The sequence below is a fragment of the Sinocyclocheilus anshuiensis genome, unplaced genomic scaffold (assembly GCF_001515605.1).
Source record: "Sinocyclocheilus anshuiensis isolate Anshui unplaced genomic scaffold, SAMN03320099.WGS_v1.1 scaffold637, whole genome shotgun sequence".
NCBI lineage: Eukaryota > Metazoa > Chordata > Actinopteri > Cypriniformes > Cyprinidae > Sinocyclocheilus > Sinocyclocheilus anshuiensis.
In genome coordinates this window covers 2,384,250-2,395,387 of record NW_015539816.1, presented here as the reverse complement: position 1 = coordinate 2,395,387, position 11,138 = coordinate 2,384,250, and the positions used below count along the sequence as shown (strand labels likewise).

Here is an 11,138-nt window from a genome sequence, read left to right as displayed (position 1 = left end):
TCTATTTTTTTTTTTACTTTTTTGATAAATAGAAAGTTCAGAACAGCATTTTTTTTTGTAAAATATTGAAATATTTTATAACATTATGAATGTCTTTACTGTCACTTTTTAAAATTGAATTAACTTAATTTGCTGTAAAGTTGCTTTGCAACGATTTGTATCATGAAAAGCACTATACAAATAAACTTGAATTGAATATATTTCATTATATAAAATAATTTTCACCAAATATCCTGTGATTGATCTGTTGTGTTATTAAAGTGATGTGATGTTAATGCAGTGTGTTTATTGTATAACCATTCCAAACTAATGTAATCAGGTTGCTTTGCCAGTATAATTTTTGAATAGGGGTGTGTGTGTGTGTTGCAGTCTCCAGTGAGCTCGGTCAGTCGCAACGGTTTCAGTCTTATCCCATGATAATTCAATGGCGTGTAGTTTACAATATATACAATATAATTAAATACAATATTTTAACACCCCTAAGCCTGAATTATAGTCTCAGTAGAGGGATGTTACAATAAATATTTTAAATAGAAAAGTATAAAACTATATACAATATGTACAATATACGATATTTTAACATCCTTAAGCCTGTATTATAGTCTAAGTAGAGGAATGTTATAATAAATATTTTAAATAGAAAAGTATAAAACTATTTAAAATATATACAATATACAATATTTTAACATCCCTAAGTCTGTAATCAGGCCTACGTGAAGGGATGGTATAATGCGATTTGTATCATGAAAAGCACTATACAAATAAACTTGAATTGAATATATTTCATTATATAAAATAATTTTCACCAAATATCCTGTGATTGATCTGTTGTGTTATTAAAGTGATGTGATGTTAATGCAGTGTGTTTATTGTATAACCATTCCAAACTAATGTAATCAGGTTGCTTTGCCAGTATAATTTTTGAATAGGGGTGTGTGTGTGTGTTGCAGTCTCCAGTGAGCTCGGTCAGTCGCAACGGTTTCAGTCTTGATAATTCAATGGCGTGTCTTTAATGATTGTACGGCACCATGTTTGTCTCAGGCATCCTTGCTTCTGCTTCCCTTGGAGTGGCGCCCACAACATGTGCCCATCTTTGGTAATCGTTCTGGGATAGCCAAAGAATATGGCCCGCTTAACGAAACCGGCGTTTAGTTCAGTTCATTCCAGATCGACCATAGTTGCCGCATAATTGCCGTGGCCTTCCCAAGTTGACTCACAATGACTATACAGAGGATCTTACTCTTGGACGCATTAATCCGGAGTCCAGATGTTTTCTCTTCTCTTTCCAGTGCAGCCGTTAGCTCGCAGAGTGATCATTGGGTAGATCCAAGCAATGCAATATCGTCTGCAAAATCTAAATCTGCAAATCGTCCATCTCTTCACCGCAGGCCGTGGTCACTGTGGGCAAGTGTGCATCGCATGGCAAAATCCATAACAAGGAGAAAGAGGAATGGCGTGTATGTGTATGAGCTCAAGTTCTTCTTGCAGTTGATTGTAGAATGCATCCTTCACTATGTGTTCTGCATCTTCCGTTGGGGCATAAAGTTGGACCTGGGGTTGCAAAAAGATGGAAAATTTCCAGTAAATTTCAGAAACATTCCAGAAATCTCCAGAAGTTTTTGGAATCTTCCAGGGATTTTTGGAAAGTTTCCTGGAAATTTACCAGAAACTTTACACCCCTTTGCAACCCTAGTTGGACCACAGAGATCTTGATGTGTTGGGTTTGGAAGCGGGCAGATTCTGTCCGATATTTCAGCCATTGCTACCATAGACACCATTGCTGCTCTGACTGGATACAGTCAGATACAAATCGGACACCACATGCATGGTCAACTCCATGCCCAGAGTAAACAATGGTCTTATCATCACTAACGATTTGGCATCTCTGATATCAAGCCGTTAGTCATTCTACCGGTCATTCAACATTCAAAGGGTTCGGTCATTCAACATTCAAAGGGTTCTAACATTCCATGTTTCTATTCGAGTAATCGATTTCACGCTGAAAGAGACCATACATCGGAGGTTGGACGCCTGCAGGGTTTTGATCCAACATCGTCATCATCACATTAACTCAAGACTTTCTCGTCACGACCAAAGATAATTGAGGTCTGCTTGACGTTTCAATAGCAAGAACGGTGTTTTTTTACAGGGTGAGGTTGCTAGCCCCACGCCCAACCCTCCTCCTTTATCCGGGCTTGGGACCGGCACTGTAAGGGTTTACTCTTCCAGTGGCGGAGTTACCATTAATATATATTTATTATTTTTTATTATTACTATAAATATATATTATTTATATATAATTTATAGAATATAGAATATACAATATTTTAACATCACTAAGCCTGTAATAAAGCCTGAGCGGAGGGATAATATAATAAATATTTTAAATATAAAAAGTATAAAACTATTTACAGTATATACAATATTTTAACACCCCTAAGCCTGTAATAAAGCCTAAGTGAAAGGATGTTATAATAAATATTTTAAATGTAAAAAGTATACAACTATTTACAATATATTCAATATACATTATTTTTGTTAAAATAATATTTTAAGATCCCTAACATATTTTAACATTTTTAAATAAATATTTTAAATATAACATTCAAAAAAATAATTTTCAATATATACAATGTTATAATAATGTTTTAAATATAAAAAAGTATAAAACTATTTACAATATTTTTAATAAATACTTTAAATATAAAAAGTAAAAAACTATTTACAGTATATACAATATTTTAACATCCCTAAGCCTGTAATAAGGCCTACGTGGAGGGATGTTATAATAAATATTTTAAATTTAAAAAGTACGCAACTATTTACAATATATTCAATATACATTATTTTTGTTAAAACAATATTTTAAGATCCCTAACGTATTTTAACATTTTTTAAATAAATATTTTAAATATAAAATGCAAAAAAATAATTTACAATATATACAATGTTATAATAATGTTTTAAATATAAAAAAAAAGTATACAACTATTTACAATATACAATATTTGTAATAAATACTTTAAATATAAAAAGTACAAAACTATTTACAGAATATACAATATTTTAACACCCCTAAGCCTGTAATAAGGCCTACGTGGAGGGAATAAATATTTTAAATATAAAAAGTATAAAACTACTTAAAAAATATACATGCATCTCTAAATACATGATTTTGCTAGTAATAAGGCCTAAGCCAAGGCATGGAAAGGCCACTCATGTCATCTTGCCAGAAACAACACTGACAGTATAAACCTACTGTACTTCTCATCGATGACATGAATGCGGTTTAGATGCATTCCGGTTAATTGGCAGGGGATTAGGAAAACCCAACACAAACCAGTCATGGTAAAGCATCTGCTCCAGGGCAATCCTGTGCTCTGGATGACGCTGCAGACAAGCCCACAAAAAATGGATGCATTCTGTGTAAAAAAGATGAGAGAAATTTGATTATCTTAACTTTACACAAGCTATCTTTAGCTTTATACATGCTGTATAATTATTAATTCTTTGCTCAAAATCTTACCATGTGACACCGCAAATACAGACTGGTTGATGCCCAAGCAGTACAAGTCTCTGGCTTTTGGAAAATGCCCATGCAGCATTGCAAACAGGAGCACCCCTAGTGAATACACTGTCGCGGGCTTTGCATGATATCTGCCTCTGTCATGATATTCTGGAGAGAAGTATGGTTTTGTACCTGGGGGAAAGAAATTTTGTTAGATGTTTAGAACACAAGCATGTTGACTATATACAGGATGCGTCTGAGTGAGCTATTCAATTTGATAGCAAAGCGATGCGTAATACTTACCACAGCAGGCGCTGTAGCCTGAATCCTTCACGAGGTCCCCACACCCGAAGTCGATCAATTTGATCTCCAACGTTGTCGGGTTCACGAGCACGTTTTCCAGCTTGATGTCGCGATGGAAAACGCCACGATAGCAGCAAAAGTTAGCGGCATAAATTACTTGCCACATGAGGTACTGTGCTATCTGCTCGCTGAGGACACCTCCGCTGCACTTCAGAAATTTCCCCATATCCATGCTCGGCACGGGGCGCTCCAAGACTATGAGGTAGTAGTCTGGGTCATCCTGCCAGTCCAGCATTTCAATTATATGTGGACAGTTGGGTTTCCTGTTGATGATGACTGCCAACGCAATCTCTAAAGGAAGAGGTTTGGGGTGAAAAGCCTAAAAAAAAATTAAAATATGATCATTAGATTGAAGTCATTTGCCACATTGTTCGTCAAAGGCAGTTTGCCTATTGAAATGTGATTAACATCAATATAAGATGGTGTTACGCTGTATCATAAGATGATAAACAGTGAATGAGAAGAAAAATGCAGAGAGCGAAGCATACTCACAGTGCTGATATATGTCGTATGTTTCGTCTTTTGGACATATTTCACAGCCACCTGATTAACAAAACAAAGAATAAACAATTAACGTGTACAGAGGTGATTTCATTCCCGTCATGAATCCTGAAGAGAAGTAAATCAACAAGCAGTAAATTAAAACCTAGTAAAGTATGTTTGGTCAGTCAGAAAGTAAAAAAAAAAATACCTTAAGACTATCCTTATAGCGAGTCCCTTTTCGCACTGATCCAAATCCTCCTTCACCCAGCCTGGCACCAAATTTGTACCGCCAACAAATATGATCTGTTAAAAATAAGTAAACGTAAATGACATTAAATAAAGTGACATTTCATTCTTATTCATTTTATAATTAAAATTCATTTGACACACTGGAGGACTATTTAAATTAACTGCAACAAAGCTAAATGGTGATTAAAAGGTGGGGTAAGTGCTTTTTGGTAGCCAATGTTGATATTTCAAATCACCAAAACAAGCACGCCCTTACCCCAAAAGGGTCTCGCCCCTATTTTGATAGCTCCGCCCCACACATACGTACGCAATCCAGGCAACGATTACAGCAGAATCTGCTGTGCCAGCCGGCTGAGGGTATGATGTCATCAATAAGTGAAAGCAAAACCAATGTTACTCACCTATCGAGAAGTAACAAAGCAACCTCGCCGTCTGATCGCAGGCCTTCCCGCTCCTTGAGTTCTCTCCAGCGCTGGAAAGCTGATCCGATATTTACACGGGTCCTACTTCTTGCCTTATCGTAAGCCTTCTTTTGTTCTGCAGACGTTTTCCTCTTTTGTTTGTTATCCGCCATCTCTACCTTTCTGTCGCTCGGCTCGGCTAATGTCCATCCTGTGCACTGAGCGCTCTCTCCTCCCCATCTTGAGTAAACACGCCCCTTACTGCTGATTGGCTACAAGTTTGTTTTGGTACTCGGCCCGACTAAGTTTTCTAAAGCATTTTTGAAAAAATACATACCCCACCTTTAAATGTATTACAAATACTTACTGTACATATTACAGCTGTTTTGGGTTATGGCAGTAAACTTACCTTTGTCTAGCTCTCCTGTTGGAACGGAGTCTACTTGAGTACGCACAGCACTGGCAATGCCCCTATATACTTGAGGATACCTTGCAGAGGCAATGCCCACATCTACTTTGGGACGACCTTTAGAGGTAATGCCCTTGTCTACTTTGGGACGTTCTTTAGAGGCAATGCCCTTGTCTACTTTGGGACGCCCTGTAGAGGCAATGCCCTTGTCTGGTTTGGGACGCTCTGCAGAGGCAATGCCCCCATCTACTTTGGGACGCACTGCACGGGCAACGTCCCTATCTACTTTGGGACGACCTTTAGAGGTAATGCCCTTGTCTACTTTGGGACGTTCTTTAGAGGCAATGCCCTTGTCTACTTTGGGACGCCCTGTAGAGGCAATGCCCTTGTCTGGTTTGGGACGCTCTGCAGAGGCAATGCCCCCATCTACTTTGGGACGCACTGCACGGGCAACGTCCCTATCTACTTTGGGACGCACCACACAGGCAATGCCCCCATTTACTTTGGGACGCTCTACAGAGGCAATGTCCCCATCTACTTTGGGACGCACTGCGCAGGCAATGTCCCTCTCTGCTTTGGGTCTCACAGCAGAGTTAACGTTCTGATGTACTATGAGACTCCCTGCAGAGGCAATGTCCTCATCAGCTACTGCACAGGCAATGGCATTGTGTGCTGTGGAGATCACTGCAGAGTCAAAGCTGCCATCTGCTGACAGACACACTGGACAGTCAGTGTCTTTATCTGCTGATGACCACACTGACGTGTCGAGGACCACAGGTTGGAGGACGTCTTCAGTGTACTCAGCAGTGGGGATCAGTTCCTTGAGGCCTAAAATGCAAATAAATAAATAAATAAATATTATGAATAAAATATTGCAAACCCATATCAATAGTTTCTTCACTTAGAGGCACTTTTTTTGTATTTTGAAAAAGCAAACTTTTCTAGGTGGTGTAAATTTATGTTTTAGATCTTAAAATTCTCAAATATTTACTGGTTTGGCTATGACACCTAAGAAAGCTATCTTATATCAATCAAAAATCCTCAACACAATTTCATTTTCATTCGTTTCTTGTGGAAAAACAATTGTTCACATGAGGTGAGATCCCGCTATTTAAAAGCATAGACTGTATAAAAACATGGACGTAGTGTCCGTGACGTCACCCGTAGGGTTCCGAAGATAGTTTTTGAAGCTCAAAAGTGGGCGGAGGCAGCAGTCGCCATCTTGGTAGCGCGTCACCGCGCGTCACTCCCGGATAATCGAAAATGGGCAAAGAGGCGGGAGCTGGTTGTTGAAACCACGCCCACCTAGCTCGATGGTGGTGACAGCAGCGGCAATCCACCTGTCACTCAAGTGGCCACGCCCTTAATTATGCAGAACTTTAAGGCTTAATATAATTTAAACGGATGAGTTATAAAAAAAATTCACCCCCCTCACAGTTGTCATGAAGGGCAAAATTAGCTATATAGACCAAAATCATTTTTTTTAACCAGGCTGTAAACGTTTTTTTCTGCTGTAAAGTTGGGCATTTTAACATGGGGAGTCTATGGGATTGACTCCCTTTTGCAGCCAGCCTCTAGCGGCCAGTTGACGAATTACAGTTTAAGTCACTTCCGTGTTGGCTTCACGAGAGAGAGCGGGAGGTTGCCGCTCGTCTAAAAGTCATACGTCATCAAGCAATACAAAAAAACGAAGTAACTGTTTAAGAAAAGTTCTACTCTACCTTGACTATGACTCCGGTATGTTCCTGTTCCCGATACAGAAGTCTGGAACAGCTTCTCAGCCTTAGCGACACTGTACTTTTTTCTTCTTGACTGCCACCTCCAAAACCTCTTCCTCTTTCTCGTATTCTTTTCTTTTCTTGCCTCACTACCACTACCACCACCAGCCGCACAAGCTCCAACAGGCGTCTCATTATCCTGACCAGGATGGGTTTGAGATTCTTGTACAGTCTTCCTATTTAACAAAGTCCTTAGACGATTCAGTGCCTTCCTTAATAGGCCCATTTTTACACAGTTTACCGGTAATACTTTTGTACTTTTATAGTACTTTGATATCCGACTACTTAAAACCTACAAAATGAGCAAGAAAGATTCGCGCTTTTTATATGCTGGCGACAATTCCATTTGTGACGTCATCAGGTCGCATGCAAAAGTTAAAACAAAACATTTTTCAAAACAAAACAAAATCAATGGCTAAAGCATCTAAGAATCACGTGTTAAAACTAACTCAGAACGACCTAGCAACTGCATAGCAACATATCAATCCGAACCCTTTAGATTGGTCCTTCGGGATGGTAACATTATTCAGTTAAAGTGTAATTCTCATCCAGGCCACAGAGAGGCAATAAAGAGCTACTGCACAACCTTCCAACTGGAGTTTGGAAAAGCAAAACAAAACACTAGAAGGTCGTAAACCGAGCAGTTTTTAGTAAACAGACGCATTTATTCAAATTTAATATTTGTTGACGTTTTTACTGAACGTGTTGTCTTTCTTATAAGTATCAACAGTGTACAGTTGTGACGGTAAGATACTTTTTGCATTATCTCAAAATATTTCAGTAAAACTAGCGCTAGACAGTTCTGTCAGCTGTTGTCAGCTTGAGTAAATGGCCTCTTGTAAGAAAATGTGCTTTTTATGGTCCAAAAATGTATGAAGATCAAAAATATGTTAATTATTTAATAGAATATTGGTGTATGCATGGACTGTAAAAAGCTAAAGGATGCCATTTTCCACCTACAATTCTGACATGTTACCAAAAGACACAAGTTTAGTGTCAAACTTGAGTAACGTTAGATTCAAAGCAGTTCGCCGAATGCAAAATTTCCATTTGATCACTTTTTCGTCAGTCATGATCTGAGGATAATATAATTCCGTTTTAGCAAAGATTGGACAACATTTATTGGAGGATTGTAACTGTAATCACATCAAGCAGCTGTAATCAAATCAAGCTTTTGATTTGAGATGAGATTCACTATCTATTACAATGAACATCATACAATTTTATTTAGGAAATTTATTTTTATCTGTCTTTGTAATCACCTCTAAGTTGTTACTATTTAGGTAGGTTTAAGAGAAAACATTATTTATTATTTGTGCAGACTTATGTCATATTTGATTGATTTTTGTCAAACATATTTCTAACCAGTCTAATAGTCATTAATAAAAGACAAAAGTGAAAGTCTGAATGGGTAAGTCACCCTAAACTAAACAGAAATGTATCAATATTGAAGTATTTTGTCCTAACGCATGACAATTCTTATTAGCATAAATCTGCAATATGTTAAAAGTCATTGCATGCTAAATAAAATTATCTTACAAAAGTGGTTCTGGGACAATGTCTTCTACCTACAGTAGTTTAGAGACTATTTCAAGTATGTTTTTCATTCAACATGTTGTTGTTTTTTTTACTACAGAGTGCTCTATGGAGTTCCCAAAGCTCCCCCCTCACTCCGGCTCTGTGTTATCAGTACTGGACATGCACACGGGCGGAGAGCCGCTGCGCATTATCCTGAGTGGGTATCCAGAGGTGAAGGGGGACACCATCCTTGCCAAACGACGCTATGTGAGAGAGCAGCTCGATCATCTCCGCAAGGTGTTAATGTTCGAGCCCCGTGGTCACTATGAGATGTACGGAGCCTTGCTGGTCAGAAGTGAGTTAGCAGAGGCTGATCTCGGCGTCTTGTTCATGCACAACGAAGGGTACAGCACCATGTGTGGCCACGCTGTCATTGCTCTCGGGCGCTTTGCGGTGGATTATGGCTTGATTAAAGCGCCCACTTCACCAGAGACGCAGATAAACATACACTGCCCCTGTGGCTTAGTGAAAGCCTTTACACAGTATTCCAATGGGAAAACTGGAGCTGTCAGATTCCACAGTGTGCCAGCCTTTGCTTTCGCTACGGGTGAGCAATATGGTGTGATCATGACAATATGATCATAAAACATTTGCAAGTTTGATATGTTCAAATGGTGTCACTTTGAAACATATATTTTTAGATTGTTTTTAATTAATCACTTGCCAAACTTGTTTTATATATATATTTTGTATAATATCATATTTAAATTTTCTTTAAGAGAGCTGTTTTATTCTTTGCCTTCCTTGTTTTTCTAGATGTGAGTGTCTCTGTACCAGGATATGGGTCCATCACTGTGGACATCAGTTATGGTGGAGCTCTGTATGCTTTTGTGAGTTCTGAGAAATTTGGATTGGATGTCAACAAGGCCAAGACCAGAGATCTGGTGGATGCAGCCACTGCTGTGAGTGATGCTGTTAAATCCCAGGTAACTGTTGTTATTGTTAACTAAAACTAGCTGAAAAAAAAACAATTTTTGTTCATTAAAATGAGCTAAAATAAAGTAGAAATATTACTTAAAAACTTAAACTGAAAAAAACTAGAGATGTTGCCTCAGCAATTAATTGCAGGTTTAAGTTGAAATACTAAAATTAGTAGAACTTTAAATAAAATCAAGCGAATTAGAAAAAAAAAACCGAATGATGTTGAAAACACAACATAATGACTAAAACTAACTCAAATTAAAATGAAGACTGGAAAATAAAAATAAAGCTAATATAAAAACATGCTATAAGTAATTCTAAAATAACCTTATTTGACTCTTTTAATAAAAATAAAATCTTTCGATTTTATTTTTTTTTTAATTTGGCAAGTGAAAGAAACATGAACCTACTTTATTCAACATTGTGTTTTATTAGTCTGTAATTTGTATGATAATTTGCATAATTGACCGGACTAATTGTTGTAATGACTCTAGGTAAAGCTGTATCATCCAGTCAGTGAGGATCTGGCCTTCCTCTATGGCACAATCCTTACTGACGGCAAAGATGCTTTTTCTGAAGAGCCCACGGCCAATGTGTGTGTGTTTGCTGATGCACAGGTAAAACCAGTTGTTTATATGAATCCGTATACAGAAAGTTCGGGACTTTAGGACTGTTCATCCTAATATGAAATCATTTGTTTGATGGCGACTGGTCTTTTGCTCTTTGTGACAGAGGTTTGTTATATGGGTTGTCAGGTGGACAGAAGCCCTACAGGGTCAGGCGTCACTGCTCGTATAGCTCTTCAGTACCATAAAGGCCTGATCGGACTGAACCAGACCAGAAGCTTCAAGAGTGGAGCTACAGGATCAGTGTTTACAGGAAAAGCAATAGAGGTACCTGTAGAAAATATAAACCATTTTAGGGTCTAGTCCTGGAAATGTAGTCTATATTCTTTAACAAAAGCAGTAATTGTAGCTGGTCTGTTGTTGAAGGAGACCGCGTGTGGGGACTTCAGGGCTGTGGTAGTGGAGGTCACAGGTCATGCTCACTACAGCGGTGTGGCCAGCTTCACCCAAGAGAGCGATGACCCTCTGAGAGGAGGTTTTCTTCTGCGCTGACTTAAAGTTTACAACTGATATTTCTGCTTCTGATCGCAGGTACAGTGTAAGACAGGTTTTCTGGGCTCAGGGACATGTGAATCTTCTGATGTAGGTTCTTTATAAAGGAAATCATGATTAGACATTGAATAAATGTTTAGATATGATATATAATAGATAGGATTTCAATATATTGTTTTTAACCTGTTTTTTTTTTTGTTACATTCTCTAACAAATACTTAGACATTTCACAAAAATATAGTTTTAATTTTTGTACTGTTTAGTTCTATTTAGGGTGTGTGTGTGTGTGTATATACATATACATATATATATATATATATATATATATAT

At 37.9% G+C, this 11,138-nt stretch overlaps 1 protein-coding gene across 2 annotated transcripts; it reads left to right on the top strand.

Moving 5' to 3' along the window:
* Positions 1-7,804: 7,804 nt before the first annotated feature.
* Positions 7,805-10,961, top strand: LOC107684001 (trans-L-3-hydroxyproline dehydratase-like). Of its 2 annotated transcripts, XM_016480113.1 has the most exons (6): positions 7,805-7,936; positions 8,828-9,316; positions 9,526-9,695; positions 10,185-10,307; positions 10,446-10,583; positions 10,683-10,961. In XM_016480113.1, exons 2-6 carry the CDS (start codon positions 8,836-8,838, stop codon positions 10,806-10,808), a joined length of 1,038 nt encoding a protein of 345 aa, XP_016335599.1. In that variant the 5' UTR covers positions 7,805-7,936; positions 8,828-8,835; the 3' UTR covers positions 10,809-10,961. The 2 variants fall into 2 exon arrangements, with proteins under 2 accessions (XP_016335599.1, XP_016335600.1); XM_016480114.1 differs by lacking the exon at positions 10,683-10,961 and having other exon boundaries at positions 10,423-10,561.
* Positions 10,962-11,138: the final 177 nt, after the last annotated feature.

What these genes read in the sequence shown, in the direction of transcription:
- LOC107684001 (XM_016480113.1), top strand. Translation starts at nt 8,836, where the DNA reads ATGGAGTTCCCAAAGCTCCCCCCTCACTCCGGCTCTGTGTTATCAGTA. An exon ending in AGCCTTTGCTTTCGCTACGG is followed by an intron (nt 9,317 to 9,525) that starts GTGAGCAATATG and finishes TTGTTTTTCTAG; the next exon opens with ATGTGAGTGTCTCTGTACCA. An exon ending in TTACAGGAAAAGCAATAGAG is followed by an intron (nt 10,584 to 10,682) that starts GTACCTGTAGAA and finishes CTGTTGTTGAAG; the next exon opens with GAGACCGCGTGTGGGGACTT.